General features: G+C 35.5%; 2 protein-coding genes across 5 annotated transcripts in view; one reads left to right on the top strand and one right to left on the bottom strand.

Annotated features, from left to right (window-relative positions):
* The window catches only part of RUNDC3B (RUN domain containing 3B), a 143800-nt gene extending 133833 nt beyond the window's left edge, over positions 1-9967 (top strand). For both annotated transcript variants that reach the window (XM_054563897.1, XM_054563896.1), the window contains one exon: positions 7559-9967. In XM_054563897.1, coding sequence (XP_054419872.1) covers positions 7559-7704 — 146 coding nt within the window. In that variant the 3' untranslated portion in view covers positions 7705-9967. The remainder of the gene's footprint in view (positions 1-7558) is intronic.
* Positions 9968-12253: 2286 nt separating this feature from the next.
* SLC25A40 (solute carrier family 25 member 40) overlaps positions 12254-13930 on the bottom strand; it is a 45220-nt gene continuing 43543 nt past the window's right edge. For all 3 annotated transcript variants that reach the window (XM_054563966.1, XM_054563967.1, XM_054563968.1), the window contains 2 exons: positions 13578-13652; positions 12254-13224 (listed from right to left, as the gene is read on the bottom strand). In XM_054563966.1, the coding sequence (XP_054419941.1) occupies positions 13112-13224; positions 13578-13652 (188 nt within the window). In that variant the 3' untranslated portion in view covers positions 12254-13111. The remainder of the gene's footprint in view (positions 13225-13577; positions 13653-13930) is intronic.

Below are 13930 nucleotides of genomic sequence, written 5' to 3'. Positions count from 1 at the left end.
CTGGAATACAGTGCTCACATCTTTTCTCTCCCCTTCTTCCCAGTTCTATATATGCTGCTGTGTGTGGAGCCAGGGAATGAGTTTCTTCCCTCAGGGCAGCCTGCATCCCTTTATGCCTCCAGTTTCTTCTCTGTCTTCTCATTGCAGTAAATGCACCACCATAGGCATTATCCTGGATTCCACCCTTGCCCCTTACATCTGCAAGGCAGTTTACTAGCAAGTCCTGGCAGCTCCCCGTACAACGCGTCCTTTGGATGTTGACGCACCTTCTCTGTTATTGCAACCCTAGTCTGTGGCACTTGGAGCAAGCCTCTTGGATGGACTGCTGCCACAGCTTGTTCAATGCCTTTCATCTCTCATTCTTGCCCCCTCATAGTCCACCCTGCATACAGGAATCAGTGATCTTCGAATACATTATATCCCCACTTAAAATTATCCAGTGGCTCTTAATGGCAATCAGAATAAAATTCAGACTGCTTATCAGGGCATAACTGTGGATAGAAAATCGTGAGAAGTTGTTATTTTTTTCAAGAAACATTTATTAAGCCCCTCATATGTGACAGGTACTATGTTAGTAACAACTAGCAGTTACCACATTTCATCAAATCTGAGATGCTTTGGGTTTTTAGATACTCCGTTATTTTATGTCCCAGCACAAATGAAATGAAAAATGCCAGCAATTAACTATGTTTCCATATCTTAGCATTGTTAATATTTATTTTAAAAGATCTTTTAGTCTTTTTAAAAAACTTTTATTATAAATCATGTAACTTAAAAGTCACCATTTTAAAGTGTACAATTCAGTGGTGTTTATTATACCTCACATGCTCCTTAACAACGGGGATATGTTCTTAGAAATGTGTCCTCAGGTGATTGTGCCATTGTGAAAACATCACAGAGTGCACTTACGCAAACCTCGATTGTATAGCCTCCCACACGCCCGGCTGTATGGTAGAGCTATTGCCCCTAGGCTACAAGCCTGCACAGCATGTTACTGTAGAAAACAACATGAGGTTAAATCAAGCACAAAAGAAAACAGTACAAACAAGATGCAGTAAACAGATATGTGAGGCTGCTGGTATGACACCACATGTGATTTTACAGCACTTTTTTAGAAGCAGAAAGGGTATATTCTGGAATAATGATAAAAAGTATATTCAACATACAAGCCAGCACATTAGCCAATTATTATCATTATCAAGTATTACATACTGTACATAATTGTATGTGCGATCCTTTTGTACAACTAGCACTGCCGTGGGTTGACACCATGTCACCACACACACAAGTAGTGCTTTGCGCTAACACATTTTGATGGCTACAACATCACCAGGCAATAGGAATTCTTTTTTCTTTTCAGTTCCATTATTATCTTAGGGGACCAGTATTTTCTGTTAACTGTAACGCCCTTAGGTGATGTATGACCATCATGAGAATGACCACAAATTCCAGAGCATTGCCATCACCCAGCAAAGAAGCCCTGAACATATTAAGTCAATCCCAATTCCTCTCTGCCCAGCTCTTGGCAACTACTATCTACTTTCTGTCTTTTTGGATTTGTCTGTTTTAGACATTTTTATAATGAAATCCTATGATATGTTGCCTCATTGTCTGGCTTGACTTAGCATAATGTTTTCACAATTCAGCTGTATTGCAGCATGTATCAGTTCTTCATTCCCTTTTATGCCCAAAAAATATTCCTTTGTATGAATATATCGCAATTTGTTTATCCATTTATTAGCTGGATGTTTGGATTTTTTCCACTTTGGCACTATTATGAACGCTGCTGCTATGAACATTCATTACAAGTTTTCATGTGAACATATATATTTTTTTCTCTTGGGTATATAACTACGAATGGAATTGGCTGGATCACATGTTTAACCATTTGAGAAGCTGACAAGCCATTTTTCAAAGTAACTTACCATTTTACAATCCCACCAGCAATGTGTAAGGGTTTCAGTTTCTCCACACCCTCACCGATACTTGTTATCTTTATTGTAGCCGTCTGAGTGGATGTAAAGTGCAATTTCATGGTTTTGATCTGCATTGCCCTAATGAGCAGTACTGTTGAGCATCTTTTCATGTGCATATTGACCATTTTTATGTCCTCTTCAGAGAAATGTCTGTTGAAATCTTTATACCATTTAAAAATTGCATTTTTCACCTTTTTATGGTTGAGTTGTAGTTCTTTTAAATTTTCTTAAAAATACATTTTATTGATTATGCTCTTATAGTTGCCCCTTTTTTTGTCTCCCTTTTATTCCCCTCCTCCTTGTCTCCCCCCCATCTTAGTTCATGTCCATGGGTTGTACATATAAGTTCTTTGGCTTCTCCATTTCCTATAATATTCTTAACCTGTCCCTGTCTATTTTGTGCCTACCAATTATGTTTCTTACTCCCTGTACCTTTCCCCCCATTCTCCCTCCTCCTCCCCACTGACAGCCCTCCATGTGATCTCCATTTCTGTGATTCTGTTCCTATTCTACTTGTTTGATTAGTTTGTTTTTGTTTTTGTTTTTTAGTTTCAATTGTTGACAGCTGTGAATTTATTGTCATTTCACTGCTTGTATTTTTTATCTCTTTCTTAGATAGGTTCCTTTAAAACATTTTATATAGTAAGGGCTTGGTTATGATGAACTCCTCTAACTTTAACATACCTGGGCAGCACTTTATCTGCCCTTCCATTCTAAATGATAGCTTTGCTGGATAGAGTGATCTTAAATTTAGGTACTTTCATGACTTTGAATACTTCTTTTCAGCCCCTTCTTGCCTGTAAGGTTTCTTTTGAGAAATCAGATGATAGTCTGATGGGGGGAACTCCTTTGTAGGTAACTGTCTCCTTTTCTCTTGTTGCTTTTAAGATTCTCTCCTTAATTTTAATCTTGGGTAATGTAATTATGATATGTCTTGGTGTCTTTCTCCTTGGATAGAACTTCTTTGGGACTCTGAGCTTCCTGGACTTGCATATCTAGTTCCTTCACCAGATTGGGGAAGTTTTCTTTCATTGTTTTTTCCAATATGTTTCCCATTTCTTGCTCTTCCTCTTCTCCTTCTGGCATCCCTATGATTCAGATGTTGGAACATTTAAAGTTGTCCCAGAGGTTCCTAAGCCTCTCCTCATTTTTTTGAATTCTTATTTCTTCATTCTGTTCCAGTTGAATGTTTGTTTCTTCATTCTGCTCCAGATCTTTGATTTGAGTCCCAGTTTCCTTCCATGCACTGTTGGTTCCCTGTATATTTTTATTTACTTCACTTTGCATAGCTTTCACTCCTTCCTCTATTTTGCATCTGTACGCAATCATTTCTGTGGGCATCCTGATTACCAGTGTTTTGAACTCTGCATCTGATAGGTCGGCTATCTCCCTGTTGCTTAGTTCTTTTTCTGGAGTTTTGATCTGTTCTTTCATTTGGCCCATAGTTCTTTGTCTTGGGTGCAACTGTTACATTGTAAGGGGTGGTGCCTTAGCTCTTTGCCAGGGGGGCAACCCACTTAACTGCATTGTGTCGCTGTATGTTGGGGAGAGCGTAGAGGGGGATCAATGCCACTTGCTTGGCTCTCTGCCTCCCCCACTTTCAGTCACTTCCCTCTCTTCCCACAAGTGGATTGTGTCCTTTCAGGTGCTGATTCCCAGGTGGGTGGGCTTGTGTACATTCTAGGATCCTGTGGGCCCCTCCAAGAGATTCTTCTGTGAGACGGGGAATTTATCCTGCCACCACACCCCCCCAGATTTTTACAACCAGAGGTTTTTGAGGCTTTAGTTTCCCATGCTGGAACCCTGGGTTGCATGGTCTGCCTCCCTTCCCAGTTGTTCCTCCTGGTTTATCCATATGCAGATGTGTGATATCCTAGTCGAGGAGCTGCATCCCAGTGCTGCCTTGTCACATGTTCTCTCTGCCCCAGCTCCCCCTCTTCACCCTTCCCACTAGCCTGGATCAATGTTTCTTCTGTAATTCCTTGGTTGTCGGATTTCTCTACAGTTAGGTTTTCTGGCAGTTGTGGTTGTTTTTTGTTTTTAAATTGGTTGTTATCCTTACTTTGGTTGTACAAGGAAGTGAAGCATATCTACCTATGTCTCCCTCTTGGAACTCTTTCAGTAGTTCTTCATGTATATTCCGGATAGTAGAATCTTATCAGATTTGTGATTTGCAAATATTTTCTCTCATTTTGAGGAATGTCTTTTTCACTTTCTTGCTAGTGTTGACTCATGGTATTTAATTTTGATAAAGTCCTACTAACCTAGTTAGTCTTTGGGTTGCTTGTGCTTTTGGTACCACATCTAAGAAACCATTGCCTAATCCAAAATCTTGCAGATTTATACCTATGTTTTTCTTTTAAGAGTTTTATAGTTTTAGATTTAGGCCTTTGATCCATTTTCAATTTATTTTTGGTATGTGGTGTGAGCTAAGCAGACAATATCATTCTTTTGCATTTGGATATTGAGTTGACCCCAGGCCATTTGCCCAGAAGATTATTCTTTGCCCCCTCTGAGTGGTCCTAGAGCTCTTGTTGAAATACATTACCCATCCATGTTATGGGTTTATTTCTGCACTATCAGTTATAGTCCCTTGGTCTATATGTCTCTGCCAGTGCCACATTATATTTACTCCAGTGCCACACTGTCTTGATTGCTGTAGCTTTGTACTGAGCTTTGAAATCAGGATGGGTGAGGCCTACGACTGTTCTTTTTAAAAATGTTTTGGGTATTCAGAGTTCTTTTCATTTCCATATGAATTTTAAAATCAACTTGTCTTTTCTGATAAAAATAATGGGTAATTAAGATAGAAAATATTGCCATCTTAACAATATTGTCTTCCAATCCAGGGAAAGATAGGACGTGTTCTCATTTATTTCAAGCTTAAATTTCTGTCCGCAATATTTTGTAGTTGTCAGCATACACCGCTTGCACTTCTTTGGTAAAATTTATTTTTAAGTATTTGATTTTTTGTTGTAAATGAATTTTCTTAATTTTATTTTCTGATTGCTTCTTTTAGACTTTAAGCATGGATTTTAAAATGAATTTTACTCTTCTATATTTATAATAAGGAAAATAAAAGTGAATTCATGAACATGAACTTCTTCATAATCAGAGAATATCTCATCTGAATCTTTGAGTCAAAACTGTCAGTGGCTGTATATTTCCTCACAACATCATCCTCTGTGCCAGCAGTGAGCCAGCTCCTAAAACACTACTGCACTGTTGGAACTGTAGGGATTTCTTTTACATTACCAAGAAATGTCCTGCATATTTTTATGCAGACATTTTCCTATTTGACTAACATAGTTTCATCTCCTTCCTCAGTTAAATCAAATGCTTCTGGACCTTAAATAGCTTCTCTTTAAAGGTCACAGGACTCCCACAACAAATTGATGTTTGACATATAAAGAGAAATACTACATGATGGGTGACTCAATCACACCAATTGCTGATTGCTTCAGAATTCCTTTTTTTCTGTTCTGAGGAATTCTGTCTTCAGTTACAAGCTTGTTATGAGATAAGCAATCCTTTTGCAGATGTCACCAAGCTTCCTCGCCTTGGAAGGCTTTTTGCTTTCTTAGGTTTTTCCCCCCACACGCAGTCTGCCTTGTTTTATAAGAAAGTACACATTGCAATAACTCCTGTAATGAATATTTGCTTCAGTAACATGAAATTTACATCCTACTGTCTTTTCCCGTGCTTTTCTTTGAACAAGCAACTATTATTTTTAAGGACAAATTATACTGTGATATTTTTGAAGGCATTTCAGGCAGCATATAGACAAACACAGGTAACAATTAAGATGATGACAATATGGATACCTGTGACCATGTTCATGCAAGCACATGCAAAACAAGTATGTCACAACTCCCTCTTGGCCAGCTACAACTTCAGCACACATAGGTCCCGGTAGTTTGAAATTTGATTGTACAAAATGGTGACCATCAGGTTTCTTGGCCATTGATCATAAATAGATAACAAAGTTCTCACATGACAGCTTAATATAACATTTTGCCTCTGTTTATGGGTTTGATAGGGGTTAAGAAATTTCTTTCCGCATCCCTTAAAATTAGGATTCATATTTACTGCCTGTTTCCTCCTTGGCCTGTTCTTCCACTCCCCAAACTTCTCCTCCTCATAGAGTTGGTGATCCCGCCATTCACTTACTTGTTCTCAAAGGCTGAGTTACTCATGGCTCCTCCCACCTAACATTTTGCCTTTACCAAGTCCTACAGGTTTAACTTTCTAAAGGTTTTTACATGTATTCGATTCTCCATAATTCTTTCTACTGCTAACCTGGTTCAGGCAACTGCCATAGTCTTCTTTCTGGTTTCCCTACATGCATTTTATTTCCTTCACAATCATGCCCTCAAGTATTTAAAATACAATTTAACTGTGTAATCCCCTAACATAAAAGGCTTCAGTGGATCCCTAGTATATGAATATAACCAAGAATGTAGTCTCTGAATTCAGAATACACAAATGTATTATTACGATTAAATCAAGATGGAGTCCTTATCATGCACTCTAAAATGTCCTGTGGCTTTCACCTATTTCTCTAGTCCAGGAACTTTTCAAGAATTTTTAAAACCAGGGGCACTGACCTCTTTTCCCTTAGATTGTCAAAAAATGACAACAGCCAACACAATAGCTGTCCAGTGTGAATGAACCAAAATTATACCTATTTTTTGTCAGAACAGCAAAAAAAATTTTTGTGTGTGTGTGCCATAGAACTAGTAATTAGTTTAGGTGCGCCATGAGATGAAAAAGGTGAAAATCACTGCTCTAGTCTCATTTCTGGCTTATAGCTCCCTGTACCACTGGTGCTAACCCTTCCCTCTGCGTCTTTGCTCATGCCGGCCCTCGGCAGAGCCTTCTCTGGTCTCTGCCTCCTTGGTTATGCATGTCCACCATGATCCAGTTCGTTGGTCACTTTCTCCCTGAAGCTTCTCTAATTGCCCCTGATCCTTCTGATTTGGTTTGGATACTTTCCTCTGAGCCTCCATAATACCCTTGACTTACTGTTCTCACTACACTTACTGAATTTTATAATTTTCTTTTTGTGTCTGTTTCCATTATATACTAAGTTCCCTATGGGCAAGAAGTGATTTTTAAATTTATCTTTATCATAATGCCAGGCACACAGAGGACAACCAGAGACTTCTAACTTAATGGTATTTGTAGCAGTACCATCTGAAGATTTGTAGAGTCTAGTCTCCATATCAACACATTTAAAACAAAATTTGTTTTTCTTGCTATAAAACAAAAATCAATTTTCTGCTCCTAATGACTGATTTTTTTTCCTGCCAGGAACTACCACTCTGTAATCGGAGCTAGAAATTTTGTTAACCTTACAAGTTCTTCCCCCCATGTCAATAAATTGCTTTTAAAGTATTATGAACTCCAGTTTGTTATTTTTTTATGTGTTTATGTATATACATATATGTATTCGCATTTGTTGCCATAACATTCAAAAACATACAATATTTTCTAAAGTATAAAGTTTTTAATGGTTTTAAGTCCTTATTTGATATCATTCTTCAAGGACAATTAAATATTTATTTTATCCTAATTTTCAGGTAAAGAAGACACTCCCTCATTACTTGGTCTCTGTGGGTCTCTAACATCAGTGGCAAGTTACAAATCTCTAACTAGCCTAAAATCTAATGACTATCTTGCAAGTCCTACAACAGAGATGACAAGTCCAGGCCTAACTCCATCCTGAGAAATTTTATGTAAAAGCCAAAAGATTTTATGTTGCCAATGTTCTATTTACATAAGTTTGACTGCTGGGAAAACCTCTGGAGTTTTATATTGTTGTGGCACATGTCTGGGATCCTGTTGCTCAGAGTTCACTCCACTCCGTGTTAACTGAGTGAAGAAAAAATGATCCTGCCATTTCTCATTTTAAAGTTCTTGTATTTTTCACTGAGGAAGTTTAAAATGAATAGACCTAAAAACAACTTTCAAAGATCCTCTAAATTAATAATCCTTTACAAATTGTACATATTTATTATTCAGTTGATTTTCATATAATTTAACGTATCATAATTGCCAGAGACAGTTCAAGGTTTTATTTGGGACTTCAACTACATATTTTCTTTCCTCTTTTATTCAGTGACTAAAACTTATAAAAATGACTTACTAATTTTACTTTCCATTAATTTCTTCCTAGGTTCTAATGTTAAAAAACCTTGTTTTTAAAATGAGGAGAATTTTCTCAGCTGCAGTTTGACAATGGCTTATTTAGTTTTTCTTTAACAGTTATTATCATTTGGTATCAACGTAACATTCCACTTAACATTTTATAAATTTTGTAGGAATGTGCCTTTAGGCAGTTACTAAATTTGTTAGGGTCATAGGGAAAGTAGTTTACAACATTTTAGGCCATTTAGGTAAAATGAATAAATTTCTTATCTTTGTTTCCCCAAAATTTTCTTAAAAGGTCGTCAATTAAAAAGGATCAAATATACCTCAAAAATTAAACATTAAAGCATAACAGGTGTTGAAAAAGTATTTGATCAGGAAAAAGTTCAAGTTCAATTAGGTATGAGACGCTTTTAAATTAGCATCGGTAGGGTATCACCATACTTCATAATGTCTGGCATACATGCTGTTCTCTATCCCTTGTGTGAACCAATGAATTCTGTCCTGTTAGGTTTTACAGCTCCTATCACTAATCATGCCACAATCTCATTTTAAAGTTGATATTAAAAATCCCTGCACTTCTACAGGTAAAAAGTTTTGTTTTTTTAAAAAGCTATGAGCTGTATTTTAAATGTTTTTGCAATTTTTTGGAACTATCCATTTTGTCCCTAAAAATACCACCATGTTGGAAGAGAAAAATGTATTAAGTATATTTTCTACATTAAGTAATACGAGGAAAACATGGTCAGTTGTGCCAAAGAAGTTTTATACGTTGTTTACATGAAGAGGCTACAATACTTATTTGGGGACTTAATATGTACTATATTTTTGTTTATTAATAAAACATTACATTCAAACTTAGTAGCTTTGACATATAGGAGGAATGTTCTTCCTAAAGCAATTTATTTTTATTGAGGGGAGGCAAGAAGTGCGAACTTATCACATTCATTCTTTGTATTAGAGATGTAGGAGTGTGGTGGTTCTCTACAATCTTTACAGCTTTACTCTCATAATTTGGAATTTAAAATAATAAATAGTAACAGGTTCAGTCTTATATGTAAAGCAGATGAAATAATGTCATTTCAGGGACAGACTTATCTTAGTTGTTCCAGAATTACTCAGAGCTTTATTCTTTTAGCTTAAGGCTTTAGTATTATACTTGTAGAAATGCAAATATTCTTGAGAAAGGGTACCTTTAATTTCTTAATTCTGTATACCTTATTGTTAGTGAGGTATCCAAAGCAACTTTTACACTGCAAGGGGGTTGGAAGGTATAAAATTAGGACAATGGAAATCTTAGGAGTAGGGAGTGAGAAATGGTTAAGGGGGGGAACTTCAAAACTTTTAGGCTGGCCTTAAGCACTTTTGCTGCTTCCCTAAGAACTATCAGAATGTTTAAATGCTTTATCACTCATCCATGGTCCACTCTCAACTTCACACTTTCCTTCAATAATTAACAAACACCATCGTTACATTTTTTCCAGACTTCTTTGTAATACAGAAAGTTAACTCAAGATTCCATAATTGATAAAATTTTTCAGATTTGTCTAACGTATACTGTAACCTGTGCATCTTAACATGCTGCTAAATGCAGATTTAAACATGACACCTGAGGATCATGACTTTCCTCCTTTCTCGGAGCTCTTGGTATAAAATTCATCTGCTACTGCGAATTCAGGTTCATTTCATACTAGTTAGAGATAGTTAATGTGTGCATGAGGAAGCAACTTGTCTCAATCTTTAGTTTTAGGTGGTAGTGTTTATTCACAAACTCTCCCTAAAATGGAATGCTGAATTATATGCTAATTCTATGTGTATTTTGTTGCCTTGATGTATTATACTTGCTGCATGTATATTAAACATTTTGTACTTATGCATTAGTTGTCTTATTTTATCTTTGATGAAGAGTTACTTGATTCAGGTTGCACACTGAACTAACAAATAGGATAAATGTATATTACTTAATGTCTACAATACTAATATGAAAATGGTTTTGGAGAAATCCTGATTTCAACTCATATAAAATTAAATGCATTTTATTTTTTAAAAAACACAACACGCCTTAGAATACACACCAGCTATTAAGGTGGCCCAGTGCAGCAGCGTCTCTGGCAGTGTCACTGACTGGAATATGTCATGGCCAGCGTTTGTTTTCTCACCTGTCCAAGGGAAACATCACCGTCTTCTCAGCACCTGTGCGATGGCATTAGGATGATGTCAGCATTAAGCGAACTCACACGTATACGTCTGTAAGAGGTAAGTGCCAAACGCAAGGTACTAATTATGCTCGACAGAAACCTTAAATCAGTTTCTCAGTCATCTTTATTAGATTTACATACAAGCTTTCAAGTGGTAAAAAAATGTCACACATTTTCAATTTGTGGAGATTCTGTTTAAGTTCCTATCATTAGGTAAAATCTCCAATTTTGATAAACTAATACATTGGGTTACCTCTGAAATGTCACATGACTGCTTTGAAAATCAGGGCTCTTCAGTTTTTTTAGTTAGTTCACTTGGCTCTTCCTTTAAGCAAGCAGCTTCTATGTGGGTTCAGCATTTGTTCTTTTTAATTGATAGGGAGTCAAATTTAAGTGATACAAAGTTATATCAGTGTCATTAAAGTACTTTTTAAAAGCATACTTTAGTCAAAACCAAATTTTTAGAATGTTTTTAAATAGGTCACCTTATTATAAATCACATCTTCCATACTGTCAGTTATTTTTCTAAAACACAACTAAAACAAATTTTCACTACACAACACCGGGCCTTACTACATGACACATACTGGTGTTTTCTCTTCTACGCTGTGATAATGCTGTCCTGTTTTCTTTCATTAAAGATAAATGTTGAAAAGAGACCAAAACCCCAACTCTATAATTATTAGAACTATACCAAAATACTTTCTTTGTTTCCTGTTGCTTTCTTGGTTCTTGTTTGGCACACAAGGCTATGTTCCTAATCTAATCTCCTATGACATTGCCATGTGGTATCTAGTACCCTTCGCTCAAACTGCTGGACTGCCTCCCATTGCCTGCCTGCAGGTACATTTCGTTTGCATCACCGGTCCCAGCCGTAGGTTAAGCGAAGAGTCCCTCAGCCTTCCCCTCACTCCCCTTGCACCCCTCCCTCAGCCACAGTTCTGAAACCCACTTGAGGCCAGTGACAGTTTCTGAACCATCTTATCTCCAGTGTTTTTCCTACTGCCACCACATTAAAAGGCTCAGTAAGTGCTGAGTGACAGAATGCATTTTGGAAAAAAGTTCAAAAGCGATAGACTAAATTTGCCAACATCCCTGGAATTTGTGTCCTAGAAAAAGGGAGGGAAGAATTTAAAGGAGGCATTTATGATTATGCATAGTGAATAATTTTCCCATAAATAAAAGGAAAACTTATTTTTATACCTACTCATTTAAAAAATCAAATATGTATTATATGAAAGGTGACAAACAATGCTGTTATAAGACATTTCTTCTTAAAAGATTTACACATAAAGTAAACATGTTAGAAAATTTATCATTAATAAAAATGAAACTGTTTCCCTTCAGAAACATTACCAAGAACACAATTTGTAGCCAAACTCTTTGTGGTTGCTACTTTTTTTTTAAACAAAAGTTTAAATGCTTTTAAAGTAGAGAAAAAACTGAAGCTTTCTTTCATCCTCCTTTTCATCCAGATAAATTGCACGTATATATGTGTTAGAAAATCTAAGGAATTAGATTTGTTATTTTAGTCATAAATGGCAATAATTTTCCACAAGTGCAATCAGTATTGGGGGGGAGGGACGGGAAAATCCCTTCTGGTATTTATAAGTGATAGTAAGTTGAAACACATGACTGCTTTTTGGAGCACAGTCCTAAATTTCTGCCTTTTTCTACCAATAAGTTTTCAAAAAGAAGCATAGCAAGACCAGGTAAATTTAGTACTGTTAAATACCAGTGTTCAAGTTAAATGGTCACACACACATATTATATAAAAATATTTAGCTGAAGACACAGTGATAATTTTAATGTAAGCAAAATATTTTAATGAAAATATAACAAAATCATAAATATTTTATGTTTTAATGGACATGTATCTTGCAAATTTAAGGTAAATCAACAGGATAAAAACACAAAAGGTTATATACAAATTTTATATAGTTTATTCCTGGTAAAACATTTAAGCTCCTTTCTACTATAATACAAATACATTAATTCCTCTATGAACACAAGAGATTTATCACCTAAATATATTACCTATTTTAGGGGTAAAAATGCTTCACATTTTCATAAAATACACATAGACTTCAATAAAGTGCTTTTTCAAAAAAAAGAGTACCATTTCTTGTCCTACAGTCATAAGCTAAGTTACTTAGGCATTAGCCTGTAGAGACCAAAAGCTATTTCTTCAAAGAAACTGCTGTCTGTTTAGTTTCTTGTTCTAGCATACTAATGTGCGATGCATATCATCAAAGGAAATTTTGGAAATATTCTGTGACTGATACAATATTAATAACATCAAATTTAATACAACAAGCAAATGGAGTGACCTAGAGAACGCCACAAACAGTGATACACGAATCATGATATGGCTGTGCCAAATCATTATTTTTACTAGTCTAAACATGGTGTTTTTCACTATACACCCATGTTTGACTTTGGTGAACTTTTAATGCAATCAGCAAAATCACTCCCCCTTGCAGAAATAATAATCTTTAATGCCTAACTCAGATTATTGCTTCCAGTACTAAGGAATAATTTTTCTTTTCTTTATAAAAAGCTCAATGGCTGTGATTTCTGGAACATCTCTTTCAATATTTCAAAAGCTAGGATAGGAAAACTTATTTTAAAATAAGGATTATGACTTAGAATCAAGGTAGAAATTTCCATTCATTTCAATTACTGGCAGGAAAGATACAAAATCATTATAGTGTGACATAAATGTTCTTGCCTAAGAGTCTCCATCTTATTATTTGGCCATGGTTATTTCACGTTGAAACAGCATCACTAGTATTGCTGTCTTTGAGCGTTTTGTTTCTGGAAAAAAGCCTTTCCAAATTCATATGAACTGATCATAATGGCACAAGCAGGAGCAATTTTAATTAAACGGGGAATTAGGCCTGCAAAGAAAATAGCAAAAAAAAAAAAAAAAAAAAAAATTCAGAACAAATTTTACCTTATTTTTAAAAAGTTTTTTGATAATGATCAAATTAAATGAAGTGACCAATATTGTGCCATAAACTGGTATCAAAGAACAAGAAAGCAAACTTACTCCAAACCTCCTCACTTTAATTCCATGTTACTTTATATAGAAATTTTATCTTAAAACACTTTTAAACTTATAGACAAGATGTTTGGGAGAAAATCATAAATGTAAAATATTTTCAATAATTTCTGGCTGAAAAGTTAGGAAGGAGAGATTTAAAAGTAAAAGTAATTTTATTCAATGATTTGGTAAAGCAAATGTTTTTACCTGTAAATAACCCAGGAAACCCATTCTTAGCAACAATGTCCTTCATTATAGCCCAGGTTGACGTAGGCGTAGAAACTAAATGTTAAAAAAAACAAACAAACATCATTATAAATTACCACTTAATTTCTCAGTGGCCTTTGGGATTCATTAAAAGGAAAAACTAGAAAAAGACTGTAAATTTAAAGGTGTGTAGAGCTAGATGTAACCAAAGAGGAACACACAGAAGGCTTCTCCTGAACTGATAATGTTTGTTTCTTAAGTTAGGTAGTGGATATTCTTTATACTTTTTCTATATCTTAAAAACTTTCATTAATGAAAAAAAATTAAAGATGTACTGAAATATTCATGGTGTT

This window comes from Pteronotus mesoamericanus, unplaced genomic scaffold, assembly GCF_021234165.1.
Source record: "Pteronotus mesoamericanus isolate MK-2021 breed Mesoamerican mustached bat unplaced genomic scaffold, CSHL_Meso_final scaffold_85, whole genome shotgun sequence".
Classification (NCBI taxonomy): domain Eukaryota; kingdom Metazoa; phylum Chordata; class Mammalia; order Chiroptera; family Mormoopidae; genus Pteronotus; species Pteronotus mesoamericanus.
Note: the sequence above shows the minus strand (reverse complement) of the source record. Positions and strands in the feature narration are given on the sequence as shown.